This window comes from Orbicella franksi, chromosome 14, assembly GCF_964199315.1.
Source record: "Orbicella franksi chromosome 14, jaOrbFran1.1, whole genome shotgun sequence".
In the NCBI taxonomy this organism is placed as follows: Eukaryota; Metazoa; Cnidaria; class Anthozoa; order Scleractinia; family Merulinidae; genus Orbicella; species Orbicella franksi.
Genome location: NC_138158.1, coordinates 20,943,896 through 20,963,580, shown reverse-complemented (window position 1 = coordinate 20,963,580; position 19,685 = coordinate 20,943,896). Strand labels below are relative to the sequence as shown.

General features: G+C 40.9%; 2 protein-coding genes and 1 pseudogene across 4 annotated transcripts in view; all 3 read left to right on the top strand.

Moving 5' to 3' along the window:
* LOC145468292 (uncharacterized) overlaps window positions 1–3,922 on the top strand; it is a 17,989-nt gene extending 14,067 nt beyond the window's left edge. Inside the window, exon 4 of the transcript XR_014042174.1 lies at window positions 2,420–3,922. The gene's annotated coding sequence lies outside the window, so the exon portion shown is untranslated. The remainder of the gene's footprint in view (window positions 1–2,419) is intronic.
* LOC145468287 (uncharacterized) overlaps window positions 1–13,352 on the top strand; it is a 15,660-nt gene extending 2,308 nt beyond the window's left edge. Inside the window, exons 3-5 of one of the 2 annotated variants that reach the window (XM_081451978.1) lie at window positions 4,827–4,911; window positions 5,677–6,144; window positions 12,985–13,352. In XM_081451978.1, the coding sequence (XP_081308104.1) occupies window positions 4,827–4,911; window positions 5,677–6,144; window positions 12,985–13,301 (870 nt within the window). In that variant the 3' untranslated portion in view covers window positions 13,302–13,352. The remainder of the gene's footprint in view (window positions 1–4,826; window positions 4,912–5,676; window positions 6,145–12,984) is intronic. The other variant, XM_081451977.1, reaches the window with a different exon arrangement.
* LOC145468681 (uncharacterized) lies at window positions 6,504–8,188 on the top strand (annotated as a pseudogene). The gene is made up of 3 exons (XR_014042238.1): window positions 6,504–6,627; window positions 6,931–7,132; window positions 7,247–8,188. The product of XR_014042238.1 is annotated as an uncharacterized LOC145468681 (transcript).
* Window positions 13,353–19,685: the final 6,333 nt, after the last annotated feature.

The following is a 19,685-nucleotide window of genomic DNA, read 5'->3' as shown; positions in this document are numbered from 1 at the left end:
CCAACTTTCATTCTTGTTGTGACAACAAGGGACCGACTTTGACAGTGGTCAAGAGTGGAAATTACATATTTGGAGGCTATACCGAACAACACTGGGATGGTAAGTCTTTATTTAAAGTACCGATTAACAACCGGGACTGGACTATACACAACAGAAAAACACAAGCCTGCCTTTGAAGCACTTTGATGCATTAAAAGACAAGTGTTGTGCCAGAGTTGACCTCTAAGCAAAACGGGATAATTGATGCCATTTTCACCCAAAAAAATGAATATACCTCTCAAAATTACACTCTATATCCTCCCTAGAGCGGGAGGAGAGTGCCTCCTTAACATTTACCTGATACAGCAGTCCAAACGGCAATCACGTCGGTGACACCGAATATTGTTGCCTAGTTCCTACCTTAGGTCACGATGTTGCGCAATCAATCTTTTTCTGGGAGTGTCTCGGTTTCGTCACCGATATCAAATGACCTTAAAGGCCTGGAAAGAAGCCGTTCGGGGACTTGGCAAAAGGTGTTGGCAAAACGTTGAGTAGGGGTCAGCGGGTAGCAACTGAGCATATTGAAGACATACTTATGATTAAATCAACTGAAACTGATAACGTGAAGCGGAGTATATGAAATTTTCAGGGAAGTTAGTAAATGTGACTGGTATTCACCTTCACCTGTCCCCTGGCGCCAAGTTGGCGCATAGGGCCTCCACATGTGCTCTCCATCGATTCCTGTCTTGCGCTGCAGTGCGCACCTCTCTCCAGGACTGCCACCCTGCTTTGGACCTCTCCTTTTCTACTGTGCGCCGCCAGGTTGGTTTTGGCCGGCCTCTCTTTCTCTTTCCCTCTAGGGTCCATGTCAGGGCTGTAACACAGTCATTGTCAGGTTGTTGTCTGAGGATGTGTCCAATGAATCGCCATCTCCTTCTTCTTACCTCTTCACTCAACCTCTCCACGTTAGCCCTTTCCAGTAGCCCTCTATTACTAATCCTATCTTGCCATTTAATCTTCATTATCCTTCTCAGGCATCGGTTCTGAAACACATCGATTTTCTTAGCATCACCTTCGTTCATTTTCCATGTTTCGCAGCCTCTCTCATTGCTTTCGCCGCTTGGGCTGTCTTCCCTTGTGCATACAAGGTTCTCACGTTCCAGTTTCCTATCCTCAACTGTGTTTTTGGGTGCACTATTGGCGTCCTCGGCTCCAGAGTTTCCATACGGCTTTCGCTCTGGAGTGTCATGTTGTATGCCACTCGGCCCCCAAGACTCGGTAGATTGCCTCTAATGTGTAAGGTTTCTGTAATCATTCATTTTTTTACGAGGTTAGGTGATTAGCCTGTGACAGACCATTTTTGCTGCAAAACGTTCTCCCGGAATTTTCTCAAAATTTGTGGTCTTAAAAATGTACATCTAGACTATGAGAGACATCAGGTCGTTTTGAAAATTCATAGAGTGGAGTATCAGCCGTTCAAAGTTAGTACGGTTGCTGTGTCTCTGTAAAATCCAGACTAGCGACTTAAATGTTCGCAATAGCGAGATTTTGTGAGCTACGTATTAGCTTTTTGGGATTTACTCGTAGCTCATGTGGACTCAGAGACTGCATGAAACTTCGTTTCCAGGGTGTTCTCTCTTCTTCCTAATAGCGGGGGAAAACAAGGTTAATTATTTAGCAATTTGAATACATTGGCTACCCTTATACCCGTGACCATACATGCTTGGGAAAACTGTGCCTGTACTAATAAATAAAAAGGTATATAATGCAACCATCTTAGTATCTCTTCAAGTAAAAACGCCTACAAATAAAGTACTCGCTATAAGTTTCTTTCATAAGACTAGGCCTGTGAATTTCATATGGTTGCTCCCGGAGGGGGAAGGTATGTGCAGCATACAACTCTGACACTAGTTGTTTACCCGTCAAAAACAGATATCTACTCGCCAATATTTCATTTTTATTTCTTGTTACCTTTTTATGCATGTCTTTATTTTAGTTTTTGCCAATTTTTATAGTAGTTTTGAGGGTTGGGCTCTGCAGTCATAATCATTAAGATGCTTTCGTTTTTGATTAGGTTCTGGAAATTACAAAAGAGCACCAGACTCATTCTTGTTCAGTCTCGTCAACCCAAGCGGTCTGCCACCAACAAAGATACTACTGAGGGCTGGGCAAGAAGGATATGCTATTTATTGCAACAGTGGCTATGGGCCAACCTTTGGAAGTGGCCATGATCTTCATATTCCCAATGCACCAAATTCCAGCAACGGCTATGTAAACCTGACCAACACGTACCAGTGCCCAACCGGTCAGAATGCTAACACATTTTTGACAGGAAATCGAAACTTTCTTGTCAATGAAATGGAAGTTTTCGGTTTTGACAAGTAAGAAGCGTATACTTTGTGATGAACTGAAAAGTGATTTGCAAGCGATCACATCTCAGTTTCTTTTTTCAATAGTTGATCAGTAAGTTGTTTAAATTAATACACAGGACTGTTATGTAGGATGATTCATTAAAATAAAAGTTTGTGATACTACGGACAGTGCTGTTTCTTAGTATATGTAAAAAACGCTAAAACGAGATTCATTAACCAAAGATGTCTTAGAGATCTTAAACCGTGAGAAAAACAGAGTTCGCAAAGAAATGGAAACTCTTGACGAGGCAGGAAAGAAGCACGAACACGTTAATTTCACAGACAAAACAGCACTGTCTTTTTTTCCGAGTGCCATCTCACCCTGCTCCCGAATGCATTTGTATTCTACCACGGCGAAGTTTCCATGCATGTAGATATATGTACATTCGCTTCTCGTGGAAATCCGAGTCCCGAAATACAATTCAACCACACCTTAGTTTATTTAATTAGGGGGTGGTTTGTGGGTGGTGTAATAATTGTATCAGGCCCTTCTTCCCCAGGATGAGATGTAGGATCGTGAGATCGTGAGACAGCGCGACACGTCCTCGGGGTACTTCCCCGACGGAAATGGTGCCTTTTTGGGGCTTCATTTATATAACAGGGCAGTGATTTTACAAGTTTAAATTTAGGTATATGAAAGAGTTGGGAAATCTGTTTTTAGTTATTCTAGAGGGCCTTTTAATTAAAATATTTTGAACAGACGCACCTTATGGCGGTATCATTTCATTTATTAGGCACTACATGAAAATGACAAGAACTTAGAAGACTTCCCTTTTTGGCGACTTATTCATTATACGGGCCAGTTATGAAAGTGAAATGAGAAGGGGTACCTTTATCAATTACAGACACGCGAAAGGTGTACCTTTTCTGTCAACATGGTACAAAGGGTAAGGGGTTGGATCTCGAGGGGAGCTTCCTCCTGTAAAACTTTGTTGAGTACCCCCCCACCCCCCACCCCCCACCCCGACACGTCTAGCGTGACCCTAGTCCAGTTCTGGCTCTCTCTCTGTCACGCAACGCTAGAGAGGTTCCAGGGACAAAAGTCTGCGCATGCTCGTAATTTTGGCTAGTTTCCTAGCTAATCGCTGCTGTGCATGTACTACGAGATAAGACGAATAAGAACACAGAAGGGAAGCGATGGCGGACGTTTTGGTTGCGCGGTCGGCAAAAAGAAAATAATAAATCTCGAATTCGGTCATGTTTGTTCCATGTTTGTTTAGTTGCACTGAGCAATTTCCTCTTGCAGTTCAGATTATTTTCAGAAGAGACAATTGCTGTTAGCGTTACGCAAATTCTTGAGGTGCAGAGGAGTTGTGGTCAATTTAAAAACTCTGGAAACGGGAGAGAAGGCTAAAGCTTGGGTAATTACGAGGACTAACTGCTAGTTTTGTGGTATTTGCTGTCGATCAGAGCATTTTTTCTCAATCTTTTTTGTAACGCTGTACCTAAAAACCTAAATGATTTTTTAATTTAACCAACTGGTAGTCTTCCAGTTGCTTCTTAGGCTAGTAAAAGAAGAACATATAATATGGAGCTTTTAGAACGTCCTACAGTTGTAATTGTTGTGCCTTTGCTATCACTAATGAAGGACCAGGTTAAGGGCTATCAAACATAGGCTTCAGAGTGTTTTCCATCGGCATTGGAGACGAACGGACATATTTGAGCTAATTTAATGAGTTCTCTATAGTTTATTCCTCTCCTCTCGAAACTCGCAAAATTTGCATCCACACCGTTTTGTTTCCAGAACCAAATGTAAGGCAAAGAAAATTGAAATTCGCCAAAATATTGTCGAAAACTCCCGGGGAAAACTACTCCGCGAGCGAAGTGGCACGTGTAGCGAAACACTTCATTTGCATCGGGCATATTTACAGGTATTCTCGCCCTCTTCTTTCTCCCCTCGAAACTTGCCTAAATTCGTTTCAAAACTCTATTCCTTTTCTCTCTCGAAGAAATAAAACTAATAAAAATGTAGACATGTCAATCCGCCAAGTTAATCTTGAACTAAAGCTTGAAAAGTTTTCCGAGGGTACTTTGCCAACCTCACTCGCCATAGGTATGTTTCCAGTTGGGTGAAATCGACATCCTGCGCTCTGATCCGTTCTGATTGGTTTAATAGGAGCATGCGCAGACAATTGTCACTGGACCTCTCTCCCTGACGTGCGTAACAGAGCTTGGACTGGCGCGACCCAAAAATTAATGCAATTCGGTGAGATCGCAAACTTCCGAGAATCGCAGAGTTGAGTTTGCAGTCTCGTTGTTCCAAAGAACATGGCTTCATCGACGAGTACTTCGGAGAAAGAAATCAGTTCCCACAGCAAACAGGTTCTTGAGGAAGTAAACAAGCACGTCAAAAATGCCTTAGACATTTTAAACCGCGAGACGAGCAGAGCTCGCAAGGAAATGGAAGCTCTCGACGAGGCAGCAAAGAAGCTTGAGCATGTTCACTTCTCAGAAATGGTGAAACTCAACGTCGGCGGCCACCTTTTCTCGACCAGTCTGACAACCCTGAAAAAAGATCCAGGTGATTTTGAATAGATAATTTAATATGTGTTTTAACATCTTACCAAGGAAGCTTATTCTAAAAGGTAGTAGGGAGTTTGAGAATTAAACCATAACGGCAACGGCAACGAGAACGTCACTAAACAAAGGACGATTCTTATAGGCAGTGTCATCGAAGACCGAAACTTTCACTTCGTTACACTAGTAAGACAGATCCTGGCGAACTTAGGAAACAGTCAAACCAAGTGAAGCGTACCCCTCAAGATTGCATTAATTATTATTTGAATATTGAACCCGCTAGCGTTTCAAGAACGCAATAATGAATTGATTATCGGAAAATAGAACCCACTAGTCGTTCCAAGAATACGGCTAATGGGTTTAATGTTCAAAAAGCAATTTAATATTGATTTTTGAAATGACTAGCGAGTTCAATATTCAAATAATCAATTCATTATTGCATTCTTGAAACGACTAGCGGGTTCGATATTCAAATAATCAATTCATTAATGCAATCTTGAGGGGTACGCTTCTCTTGGTTTGAGTGTAATGTTTTTCAGTTTGGCCAGAAAGAAACATATCAGTTCGGAAGCAAGTGTGTTTCTGAAATATAACTCAGAGACATATTGCTTTATTTCCTTTGTATTTCTCAGAATGAGATCCTTGTCTGCATCGTTTTGCCATGTGGCGAAAATTAACAGTTCTGCAACATTGAGTTCTGTTTCTGGATGTAACGACGTTTCTTTGTTTTACCAGACTCTTATACGCTTTCCTTTAATGTTCATGGCAGGTTCTATGCTACACGCCATGTTTTCAGGAAGATTTGACACAAAGCCAGGTGAAGATGGATCTTACTTCATTGATCGTGATGGAACTCACTTCCGGTATATCCTGAATTATCTTCGCAATGGGCAGCTCATTGTGCCTAAAGAAGAGATGGCTCGAATTTGCGAAGAGCTACTGGCCGAGGCAGAATTTTACCAAGTTGAAGGAATAATTGAGCAGCTGAAAGCCAGAGCCGGCTCCATGTTCAACGATTCTATGATCTTGTCGTCAGACCAACGCGAAACATTGGTGAACTGGTTGAAGGAAAGTCAGGCTATCACAAACGACAGCGACAAGTTGTTATATCGTGCTTCGCGTGATGGCTGGGCTGCGTCCAACTTTCACTCTTGTTGTGACAACAAGGGACCGACTGTAACAGTAGTCAAGAGTGGAAATTACATATTCGGAGGCTACACCGAGGAAAACTGGCAAGGTAGGTCTTGCTTATTCCACAAAAATTGAATACGCCTGTCAAAAGTCTATATCCTCTCCAGAGCTAGAGAAGTGAGTCACTATGAAATTTGCCTGGGGCAGTCCAAACGGCAATCGTGTCGATCGGCGACACCGAAAACAACGTGGGGGTGTCGTTGCCCTCATGTAGCTCCTAGGCCAAAATATTTCGCGGTCAATCTTTTTCGGGGAATGGTATAGTATATGGTAGAAATATTGACAAATATTTAACCCCGTTGCTTTTCGAAAACACTCCCATGGGATTATCTCAAACTTTGCAGTCTTACAATCTACATCTAGATTATGAGAGGACATGAGGTCGTTTTGAAAATTTAGATCTAGATGTCGAGAAAATTGCTGCTAGTTGAAACATTCACGCAATCTTCACTGAGGACCCGGCTGAAGCAACCTGCCCGACCAAGCTCAGACAGTGAAGGATCAAAGTTAGTATGGCTGGTGTTTCTCTGTAAATTCCAGACTAGCCACTCAATTTTTGTGATTTACTCGTAGTTTATGGGGACTCAGAGACTGCATGAAACCTCGTTCTCAGGATCTCTCTTCTTCCAGAGAGCGTGGGAAAACAACGTCTAATCACAGGTCAATTATTTAGAAATTTGAATACATTGGCGACCTGCGACCACACAAGTATGGGAAACCTGTGCCTGTACTAATATAAGGTATCTGATGCAACCATCTTGGTATCTCTTCAAGTCAAACGCCTACAAAGGTCTACAAAGCATTATCTATAAGTTTCTTGCATTAGACTAAGGGCGCTTTCCATTTGTTAGAACTGGCCGGTCGGACTGGTCCGTCCGTAAATGGAATGCGCGAGTTCTGAGAACTGTCAAAAGGCCAGATTGGTCCTGCTTATGGAGTAGGGCCGCTCAGTTCTCCCGGTCCGGCGCACAACGCGGAAATTGCGCGGGAATTCTACGCGTTGAAAATGGCTGCAGGTCCATCACAGACTTGTGGTGAGTATAATAGATTTATACCTAAATTTTGTGCAATGTTTTGATGGAGGGCAAGATTGCTTTTCCCGAAGTGCCTTACGAAGGTTTTCATAAGCAAATTTTACTTCATTACAGGACTCGAGAACGAGGAAAAGCTTGTGACGTGGTCGTCAAAGAGCACTAAATTATTGATTTCCCTACGACAAGAGAAAACCGACCTCTTCGACAATGGCAAAGTACGAAGAAAAGTTGCATGGGATAAAGTTGCAGAGCAATTCAACGGTAACTCGTCGGTGAGAGTTACAGGAGAACAGTGCGCCAATAAATGGAAAAAAATTAGAGGAGAAGTACAAAAAAGTAAGAGAGCACAACGCCAAAACAGGGAGTGACAAGAAGGAGTGCGAGTTTGAAGACGAGCTAGCAGAGTTTTTCCGAAGTGACCCAAAAATTATTCCACCGGCCACTGTTTCCTCGTTGCCTACAGCAAGGGCAGGCTCTCAATCCACGGATGAAGACGAGGAATCAACCTTGGCAAAAGCAGTTCCAAAGAAAAAAAGGAAACGAAGGTCGAAGTCGTCGGCCGCAGAGATAATCGAATTTCTGACAGAATTTAAAGAAGAAAAGAGGAAAGAAGAACAACAAAAGTTCGACCTTGCTGAAAGGATGCACGAGGAGAAAATGGGCGTTATGGCTCGATTCCTGGACATTCTGTCAAAGAAGAAAGCGTAAAGTATAAAAGCTGAAGCGTTTTTTTTTTTTACTGTCAATCAAACACGCACGCATTAAGAAAAAAACAATTTTTGTTTTCCACGTTTATTGGTTTGTTGTTCATGTTTTTCAGTATTCATGGAACAACCCTCTTCAGAGACTGTTTCCACCTTTGGAAAATTTCTGTTTTACACTTGTGGAGTAGGAAAACGCTTAAATATCCTGCCTATTTTCCGGTCAAAAGTGTGAAAGTTGTAACCCCGCGGTGCGACCTCCAAACTTTGAGCATTTCGTCTCGGTTTACGTTGGCATAGCTTGTTGGCATATACATTTGAATAAGGTAAACCTTCTTCGAGAAATTTTGGATTTCCCTCAGTTTTAACCTATTGATAGAAGCTTACCTTCTGTACGATAATAATCTTAACTTTTTAGATCAAAGTAGACCAAGTGTACATGTTCTTGTTTATATTTAATTTCTTGCTTGTACTTACCTTGCTTAAGCTCACTAAAAATAAAAATGTACACCTTTTAAGCTTTTATTCTGTTTTATACCTTGTGTCCACGAGATTGAGCTTTTTGAAACGCTTTTTTAAAAACATATTACTTTTTGTTTTCCTCTACTAGTTCATAAGTTGATCTTGTGTTTGCTTGCCTCCTGTTTCAGAGAAAACATTCAGAATTGTCAAATTATGAAATTTCGAGTTGCATGATACAAAAGTGGGAGTGCATTTTCGTCTGAAGATTTTCAAACAGTTTTCATGATTTTGTTTCCTGGGAGCAATTTTAGGTGTTCCAGATGTGATGTACCCTGCATGTTTTGTTGACCTCTTTCACTGAAAACTTGTGATTTAAAAAAGATGTACCCTTTATGTTTTCACGTCACATTTTTATGTACATTCCTTTGTTTTGGCCTAGGCTATGAACATACAGGTTGTTTGCTTAAGTTTGTTGATAACCATATCATTCATATTAATTTCTATATATTGACATTGGAAATCAAAAAGTAATAGTGTTAGGAGCTTTCATACACACAACTTATGACAGTTTTTCATATTCTCTTTTTCGATCCACTTTTTATAAATATCACTGTGTGCCATGCAAGTATGTCTTGTTCTCAGTTGATAGTGACAAGTTATGGGGAATGATGAGGCTTTGTTGAACAATAATTTGTTTGCACACAGTTTACATTTAATTATTCGTTAAGCTGACTCCAGAGAATCACTCAAGGGTGTACAACATCTTTCAGTAAAAAATTGTTTCTTCAAGTGACATGAAATAGCTGTATGCTATATTTTCCTGCCATTTCCTTGTTAACAAGTTTCAAACCTATATCAAACAAGGTAATCTGTTAATAGTTTTTGAAAAGAATCCTCTTTTCCATTCCATCTTTGTGTGGTCTTGACGTTCAACAAAGGGGGAATAAGTTTTTATAACAAAATCATTGAGTATGTTACTTGGACATATATTTGTCAGCTGTTATTGCTCTCTTAATTTGTGAAATGTAATGGTGGGAATATTTTATAAATTGTATGCAATGTACATTAGCTACTAACTCTCGGTCATCATACCTTCATTCCTTTTAATCAGTAACATTTTTTTTTATATTTTGCTTCCATTTTCTTTTTTATACAGTACTGTTTTCAGTCTAGCAACAAGCTAACTGTTTTAACAAACTTATTGATCTGAGAAATAAAAACTATATTAAGTGGTCAAGAAAGATGACCATTTGATTTCTCTTGGCAACTGCTGCTGGTCTAGGAACTGGAAAGTGGAATTCAGATTGGTCATCATCACCATCACCATTATCATCCAGATCAAGGAATTCTTCAATGCTTCCTTCATCTGCAATCAGGCAAAAATTGTGTAAAACACATGCTGCAGAAATGACTGATGGAACCTCCTGGACATTTTCCATCTCTATGTACTTTAGCCTTCGCCACCTGCCCTTCAGTAACCCAAATGCTCTTTCAATCGGTTGGCATGTTCTGGTGTGCTTTTCATTGTAACAAATCTGCACCCTTGTTAAATGACCCTTATCTCGGAATGGTGACAGCAACCACCTGTCAGAAAAAATTAATGATACTGTGATATAGCAATCACCAGATAATCATGGTTTGTGAGCTAAACTGCAAGTATTGTTTTTGATTTGTGTATATATGGCGAATTTCTGAACACCCTAGCATCGTGCACTGACCCAGGCCACCCCACATATATATCTGTGAAACAGAGGGTGTGATCACATGTCCCCTAAAATTAAGAGGTTAGAGGTTTTAGCACAGTACAGAAAACTGTCTATGTTAAGGACACTATCACTCAAGTCTATGATGATGCTTTGAAGAAACAAATGCATGAAACTTTTTTTTGAGATTCAGCTTAGTGGTGTGTGGAAAAATTCAGACAATTCATGCTGATTTAACTGCTACTGTAAGCCATATTGATGGCTGATAAAATAGATGTTGGCTGTTAGAACAGTTGCAAAGTAGCCTGGAAAAATTCTGGGCGTCAATATCATTCATGACCACTGCACCCAGGTGGTTGTTAGTACTCCCTTATACAAGCTCTGAAGGTATGTGCAGCATCAATGGATTTCTGAAATGTTTTGGTCTGAAATAGCAAAAAGATTTGGACCACTTTCTTCTGAAGTAGGGTATGGTTTGTGCACTCTGGTCACCAACAATTTTCATCATGTAAAATGTTTGAAAGAACTTTTTGTTGTGGTTATTATTATTTATCATAGGCGTACGGGCACCTTCGGACTTAAGGGGGAGATGATCTTCTTGCCCGAAAAATTTATGTGATGCCTGAATGCGAGAGTGTTGAAATCGGGATACAAATGCACTCAAATTGCATGAAAAACAAAAATGTTCACAATTACCACATCTAACGAAACTGCTATAATTCCAAAACTAGTTATATTCAAAGGTTACATAATCAATCAATCATACTCTATCAACAGTCTCAATCCGAGTAAAATCTAAAACTTATTAAAAGAAAAAATTCAGCTTGTACGCCCATGTTATTTATCCCTTGAGAAGAGCAATTTAGGATTTCGGGAGTCAATTATTTGAAACCCTTGTCTGCCTGGTCAAATGATCACACAGAATTATCTAAAGCAGTTCCTGGGCACAATCTGGTATGAATTCAGGTACAGATTATGGTATCAGATCTGAAATTGGTTGCAAATTAAAAAAAGAGAAATCAAAATATTCCACCTTCTAACAACAGCTTCCAATTTTACAATATCAACCATTATGAACAAATTAGAGCAAAAATGATAAATAACTTATTAGAGTTTTTAATGTCTTCAACAGTTATACTGAGTGAAGTCATCCACATCAGCACAGCACATTCTTCCACGGCTCGTATTCTTATATCATCTCTAGAATTTGGAATCAGTTACCGCCGGCAGCAAAAAATGCAGCAAACGTTCCAGCTTTTATCAATCATCTTAATACAACAAACTTTGGTGGCTGCCAATGCAGTTCTTGTCTTAAATGATTCCTTTATAGACATGTTGTATTTTTATCGTTTTTTAATATTGTATTTTTAACGCATATTTTTTAAGATATTAATAGTATGATAATTTTGTATTTTTTAATATATAGTTTTTAAATCTTTTTTTTAACATGTATGTCAAACACTTTTATCATGAGCCCCTGGCTCGGGAGACTTGGGCAACCACTCCCCGTGTTCTTGACGTAAAATAAATTACCTTTACCTTTACCTTTACCACAAAAACAGACATTTCTGGTAGCCATGAAATTAACTTGATACTATCCGTGATAAATTTTTCATTGTGGTACTATAACTTTCATTATTCTATTAATTTACCTGAAGGATAATTGAATGACTTTTCAGTCGATTAAGATATGATTGCGGATTCTGGGAAGGCGTCTTGATATGGATGTGGCAGCCATCAATAGCACCAACAACTCGTGGAAAACCACTCAAACGTTCAAAACCCTCTGCTACCTCTACAGCTTTAGCACCTTATTCAAAAGAGAAAAAGACTTACAAATTGACTTCAACCAAAAAGTTTTTAAAATAGGTTTATACACTAAGAACTATAGAATCAACACCATAGCAATCTGGCGAGCTATATCACATCACTATAACAATAACGAAAACTGTACACGTTTGTATTTGTTACATTATAGCATGATTTTTATAAGGCTTAAACTAAAACAATTTGGAAATAACAATTTGTTTCAGATTGGCGTTTGTTCAGTCTCGTTTCGTACCTCTGTGTTGACATATTTTAATTCGTGACTGTACAAACCAGTTGCATGCACACAAAATGTCACAGTTGCATGAAATATTAATTATCGTAATCAAGACATACATTTATTTTAGATCACCTATGGTTTTTTCGTAGCATAAAAACCAATATTACAATGTTACCTCTTGGCCACTGAATAAGGTCTGTGCGAACATCCACAAGAGCTCTTACAACCCTTCCAATGCAACGCGACACACTTGACATTGTAATGTCGAAACGATCAGATATTTGACGGCAGGTCTCTTGGTTCGCCAGGGCCCATACAGTCACAGCTATCTGTTTTCTTGCTTCAATGGGCCGCCTGCCAAATGCATTTCCCTTTGGGATATGCTCACTTGGCGATAACAATTGAGCAAGTAATTCAAATGTTGAGGAAGTTATCTGGAAATGACTCCTGAAGCCATCGCAATGATAGCGTGGAACCGTGTTTTCGAAATAGTGCGCAATTCTCGCTAACTTGCGCCGAGAAAAAATACACATAATTGAAAAAAACACAAATTCGTCTTCTGCATCGTTCATAAAAGGAGTATCCTCCTCCTCCGACGAAAGAAAGTCGAGAAAAAATGTCGGCGGAATGTTGCAAATTTGCGTCGCTAAGTCCGCCATATTGTTTACATCGGCTCTTGCGTGTCTTGCGTGTATATCACGCAAGGATCGCGTGGGTAATTACGCGAACCGGCCTTTGGCCGTTCCATTAAACCGATGAGAACCGAGAACCAGTTCTTTCCGGTCGGGCAGTTCTAACAAATGGAAAGCGCCCTAAGTCTGTGAATTTCATATGGTAGCTCCCCGGAATCCTTTACCTCTTGGGATTTTCGGGGTTTGGGTCTGCAGTCGATGATCTGTAGTCATAATTGACAGATAAGATATTTCCTTTCTTCATTAGGTTCTGCGGTTTTCAAAAGAGCACCACACTCGTTCCTGTTCAGCCTCGTCAACCCAACGGGTCTGCCACCAACAAAGTTGCCTTTGATAGCTGGACAAGAAGGGTATGCGATCGTTAGCAACAGTAGCTTGGGGCCGACATTTGGAGGAAACGCTGCCAATGATCTTCATATTGTCAGTTCGCCAAATTCAAACAGCTGCATAGTAAACCTGAACAACGCGTACCAGTGCCCAACCGGTCAAAATGGTAACACGTTTCTAACCGGAAATCGAGCCTTTCTTGTCAATGAAATGGAAGTTTTCGGTTTTGAGCAGTAAGAAGCTTATACTTTGTGACTGAACTGAAATATGACAAGCAAGCGATCCCATTTCAGTTAGTTGATCAGTAAATTGTTTAAGTTGGTACACATGACTGTTATGTAGGGTGATTCATTTAAATAAACGCTTGTGATACGACTTTGCTGTTTGTTATTATATGAACGCTATAACGAAATCCATTAAACTGTGATGTTGACTACAGCTAACAGTTTTCCATCTGGATATTAAAACTGATTTATAGCTATATCACAAACAAGAAGCATGAGGAGTTTTCTTTCTCACGTCAATAAACTAAACAGAAAATGTAATTTTATACCTACGGAGTAAAAAGTAACTGCCTACCTTTGGAAGCTTAAAAATTTCAAAAGTGGAAATATATTGCCAGTAAAGTAAACGATTACGAAATATGTAAGACATTTACAAGTATTTCGCAACAGGAAACCAATTACAACGATGCGATAACAAGCGCCACTTTAATATAAATATACGCATAACAGAACAATCGATTAAGGAAACTCGCAGCCAAAATGTTCCCATGCGTACAGATCTTTTTTAAAATTTGCCATGCAGTAAGGTAAAGACCAACTTTTGCCAAAAAGTAAGAAAAAAAAAAAAAGGAGGGGGCGGGGTTACCGCGCTCGTTTTCAAAATAAGGAGTATTGAAGACCATGCGTCTCTAGGGGCTTTTGTTATTTTAAGAATGAAAAGTAGTGATGATAATTTTGAATGACGTTTCGATGACTCGTTCATCATTTTCAAATTCGTAAACAAAAGTCAGATTCTCGTGACTTCTTTATATGCTAAGAGGGCGTGTGAAAGTCTCGTTGCATGTGATTAACAACTCTACAAAGTGGAACGTAGAGAGTGTTAATAAGGTACTAAATAGTTTTGCTTCAGTTACTGAGTCAGATTGAGTGTTCAGTTTAGGTTTCTTTTCTTGGATAAAGAGCATTTCGTAACTTAAGCATTCAAATTTTTGACGACGTTTCTTAAGAATGGCAGAAACCTGAAGATCTGTGCCCCTCTGATTGTGGGCGTCACGCAGGTGTTTTCCAATAGCAGAGTGCTCGTACTATTTCCAGTACCTGGGTAGTTTAATAGCCGAGAATAAGAGCAGAAATTGCCATCTATGCAACGCTTATTACAGGTCCTGTTTTCCCAACTGAAAACGTTTCGAAAACGCTCTTCAAACCGGTGGAATTTGTTAACGCCGGCTTTGCGTTTTACTGTGTAGGGAAAACATTTTTCAAACGGAGCTTTTCGAAAACGATGACGTCACGATGATCATGTGATTACCCTGACCGTGTTTTCCTCAAACACAAATCGAAAAAGACCGGTGACTGTTGGGTTTTTAAATTCCTACGGCGTAGTATGGACGGAAAACATTTGATGCCTGTACGTTTAGAGTCAAAGCTCCGTTTTCAAATTCCCCCACCGTAGTATGGACGGAAAACATTTGATGCCTGTACGTTTAGAGTGAAAGCTCCGTTTTCAAATTCCCCCAGCGTAGTGTGGACGGAAAATATTTGATGCGTGTACGTTTAGAGTCAAAGCTCCGTTTTCAAATTCCCCCAGCGTAGTATGGACGGAAACCATGTGATGCGTGTACGTTTAGAGTGAAAGCTCCGTTTTCAAATTCCCCCAGCGTAGTATGAACGGAAAACATTTGATGCGTGTACGTTTAGAGTGAAAGCTCCGTTTTCAAATTCCCCCAGCGTAGTATAGACGGAAAACATTCGATGCGTGTACGTTTAGAGTGAAAGCTCCGTTTTCAAATTCCCCCAGCGTACTATGCACGGAAAACATTTGATGCCTGTACGTTTACAGTCAAAGCTCCGTTTTCAAATTCCCCCAGCGTAGTATGGACGGAAACCATGTGATGCGTGTACGTTTAGAGTGAAAGCTCCGTTTTCAAATTCCCCCAGCGTAGTATGAACGGAAAACATTTGATGCGTGTACGTTTAGAGTGAAAGCTCCGTTTTCAAATTCCCCCAGCGTAGTATAGACGGAAAACATTCGATGCGTGTACGTTTAGAGTGAAAGCTCCGTTTTCAAATTCCCCCAGCGTACTATGCACGGAAAACATTTGATGCCTGTACGTTTACAGTCAAAGCTCCGTTTTCAAATTCCCCCAGCGTAGTATGGACGGAAAACATTTGATGCGTGTACGTTTAGAGTGAAAGCTCCGTTTTCAAATTCCCCCAGCGTAGTATGGACGGAAAACATTTGATGCGTCTACGTTTAGAGTGAAAGCTCCGTTTTCAAATTCCTACGGCGTAGTGTGGACGGAAAACATTTGATGCGTTCATGTTCAGAGTAAAAGCTCCGTTTTCAAATTCCCCCAGCGTAGTATGGACGGAAAATATTTGATGCGTGTACGTTTAGAGTGAAAGCTCCGTTTTCAAATTCCCCCAGCGTAGTATGGACGGAAAACATTTGATACGTTTAGGTTCAGAGTGAAAGCTCCGTTTTCAAATTCCCCCCGCGTAGTATGGACGGAAAACATTTGACGCCTGTACGTTTAGAGTCAAAGCTCCGTTTTCAAATTCCCCCAGCGTAGTATGGACGGAAAACATTTGATGCCTGTACGTTTAGAGTGAAAGCTCCGTTTTCAAATTCCCCCAGCGTAGTATGCACGGAAAACATTTGATGCCTGTACGTTTAGAGTGAAAGCTCCGTTTTCAAATTCCTACGGCGTAGTGTGGACGGAAAACATTTGATGCGTTTATGTTCAGAGTAAAAGCTCCGTTTTCAAATTCCCCCAGCGTAGTATGGACGGAAAACATTTGATGCGTGTACGTTTAGAGTGAAAGCTCCGTTTTCAAATTCCCCCAGCGTAGTATGGACGGAAAACATTTGATGCCTGTACGTTTAGAGTGAAAGCTCCGTTTTAAAATTCCCCCAGCGTAGTATGGACGGAAAACATTTGATGCGTGTACGTTTAGAGTGAAAGCTCCGTTTTCAAATTCCCCCACCGTAGTATGGACGGAAAACATTTGATGCGTGTACGTTTAGAGTGAAAGCTCCGTTTTCAAATTCCCCCAGCGTAGTATGGACGGAAAACATTTGATGCGTGTACGTTTAGAGTGAAAGCTCCGTTTTCAAATTTCCCCAGCGTAGTATGGACGGAAAACATTTGATGCGTGTACGTTTAGAGTGAAAGCTCCGTTTTCAAATTCCCCCAGCGTAGTGTGGACGGAAAACATTTGATGCGTGTACGTTTAGAGTGAAAGCTCCGTTTTCAAATTCCCCTAGCGTAGTATGGACGGAAAACATTTGATGCGTCTACGTTTAGAGTGAAAGCTCCGTTTTCAAATTCCCCCAGCGTAGTATGGACGGAAAACATTTGATGCGTGTACGTTTAGAGTGAAAGCTCCGTTTTCAAATTCCCTCAGCGTAGTATGGACGGAAAACATTTGATGCGTGTACCTTTAGAGTGAAAGCTCCGTTTTCAAATTCCCCCAGCGTAGTGTGGCCGGAAAACATTTGATGCGTGTACGTTTAGAGTGAAAGCTCCGTTTTCAAATTCCCCCAGCGTAGTATGGACGGAAAACATTTGATGCGTGTACGTTTAGAGTGAAAGCTCCGTTTTCAAATTCCCACAGCGTAGTATGGACGGAAAACATTTGATGCGTTTATGTTCAGAGTGAAAGCTCCGTTTTCAAATTCCCCCACCGTAGTATGGAGGGAAAACATTTGATGACTGTACGTTTAGAGTGAAAGCTCCGTTTTCAAATTCCCCCAGCGTAGTATGGACGGAAAACATTTGACGCCTGTACGTTTAGAGTCAAAGCTCCGTTTTCAAATTCCCCCAGCGTAGTATGGACGGAAAACATTTGATGCGTCTATGTTTAGAGTGAAAGCTCCGTTTCCAAATTCCTACGGCGTAGTGTGGACGGAAAACATTTGATGCGTTCATGTTCAGAGTGAATGCTCCGTTTTCAAATTCCCCCAGCGTAGTATGGAGGGAAAACATTTGATCCGTGTACGCTTAGAGTGAAAGCTCCGTTTTCAAATTCCCCCAGCGTAGTATGGACGGAAAACATTTGATGCCTGTTCGTTCAGAGTGAAAGCTCCGTTTTCAAATCTCCCCAGCGTAGTATAGACGGAAAGCATTTGATGCGTGTACGTTTAGAGTAAAAGCTCCGTCTTCAAATTTCCCCAGCGTAGTATGGACGGAAAGCATTTAATGCGTCTACGTTTAGAGTAAAAGCCCCGTATTCAAATTTCCCCAGCGTAGTATGGACGGAAAGCATTTGATGCGTGTACGTTTAGAGTGAAAGCTCCGTCTTTAAATTCCCCCAGCGTAGTATGGACGGAAAACATTTGATGCCTGTACGTTAAGAGTGAAACCTCCGTTTTCAAATTCCCCCAGCGTAGTGTGGCCGGAAAACATTTGACACGTGTACGTTCAGAGTGAAAGCTCCGTTTTCAAATCCCCCCAGCGTAGTATGGATGGAAAACATTTGATACGTGTACGTTAAGAGTGAAAGCTCCGTTTTCAAATTCCTACGGCGTAGTATGGACGGAAAACATTTGATGCGTGTACGTTTAGAGTGAAAGCTCCGTTTTCAAATTCTCCCATCGTAGTGTCGCCGGAAAACATTTGATGCATGTACGTTCACAGTGAAAGCTCCGTTTTCAAATTCCCCCAGCGTAGTATGGACGGAAAACATTTGATGGGTGTACGTTCAGAGTGAAAGCTCCGTTTTCAAATTCGTACGGCTTAGTATGGACGGAAGACATTTGATGCGTGTACGTTTAGAGTGAAAGCTCCGTTTTCAAATTCCCCCAGCGTAGTGTGGCCGGAAAACATTTGATGCGTGTCCGTTTAGAGTGAAAGCTCCGTTTTCAAATTCCCCCAGCGTAGTATGGAGGGAAAACATTTGATGCCTGTACGTTAAGAGTGAAAGCTCCGTTTTCAAATTCCTATGGCGTAGTATGGACGGAAAGCATTTGATGCGTGTACGTTTAGAGTGAAAGCTCCGTTTTCAAATTCTTACGGCGTAGTGTGGACGGAAAATATTTGAGGCCTGTACGTTTAGAGTGAAAGCTCCGTTTTCAAATTCCCCCAGCGTAGTGTGGACGGAAAACATTTGATGCGTGTACGTTTAGAGTGAAAGCTCCGTTTTCAAATTCCCCCAGCGTAGTGTGGACGGAAAACATTTGATGCGTGTACGTTTAGAGTGAAAGCTCCGTCTTCAAATTCCCCCACCGTAGTATGGACGGAAAATATTTGATGCGTGTACGTTTAGAGTGAAAGCTCCGTCTTCAAATACCCCCAGCGTAGTATGGACGGAAAATATTTGATGCGTGTACCTTTAGAGTGAACGCTCCGTTTTCAAATTCCCCCACTGTAGTATGGACGGAAAACATTTGATGCGTGTACGTTTAGAGTGAAAGCTCCGTTTTCAAATTCCTACGGCGTAGTGTGGGCGGAAAACATTTGATGCGTTTATGTTCAGAGTGAATGCTCCGTTTTCAAATTCCCCCACTGTAGTATGGAGGGAAAACATTTGATCCGTGTACGCTTAGAGTGAAAGCTCCGTTTTCAAATTCCCCCAGCGTAGTGTGGACGGAAAACATTTGATGCGTGTACGTTTAGAGTGAAAGCTCCGTCTTCAAATTCCCCCAGCGTAGTATGGACGGAAAATATTTGATGCGTGTATGTTTAGAGTGGAAGCTCCGTTTTCAAATTCCCCCAGCGTAGTGTGGACGCAAAACATTTGATGCGTGTACGTTTAGAGTAAAAGCTCCGTCTTCAAATTCCCCCAGCGTAGTATTGACGGAAAATATTTGATGCGTGTACGTTTAGAGTGGAAGCTCCGTTTTCAAATTCCCCCAGCGTAGTGTGGACGGAAAACGTTTGATGCGTGTACGTTTAGAGTGAAAGCTCCGTTTTCAAATTCCTACGGCGTAGTGTGGATGGAAAATATTTGATGCGTGTACGTTTAGAGTGAAAGCTCCGTTTTCAAATTCCTACGGCGTAGTGTGGATGGAAAATATTTGATGCGTGTACGTTTAGAGTGAAAGCTCCGTTTTCCAATTCCCACGGCGTAGTGTGGATGGAAAATATTTGATGCGTTTACGTTTAGAGTGAAAGCTCCGTTTTCAAATTCCTACGGCGTAGTGTGGATGGAAAATATTTGATGCGTGTACTTTTAGAGTGAAAGCTCCGTTTTCAAATTCCTACGGCGTAGTGTGGATGGAAAATATTTGATGCGTGTACGTTTAGAGTGAAAGCTCCGTTTTCAAATTCCTACGGCGTAGTGTGGATGGAAAATATTTGATGCGTGTACGTTTAGAGTGAAAGCTCCGTTTTGCAATTCCCACGGCGTAGTGTGGACGGAAAATATTTGATGCGTGTACGTTTAGAGTGAAAGC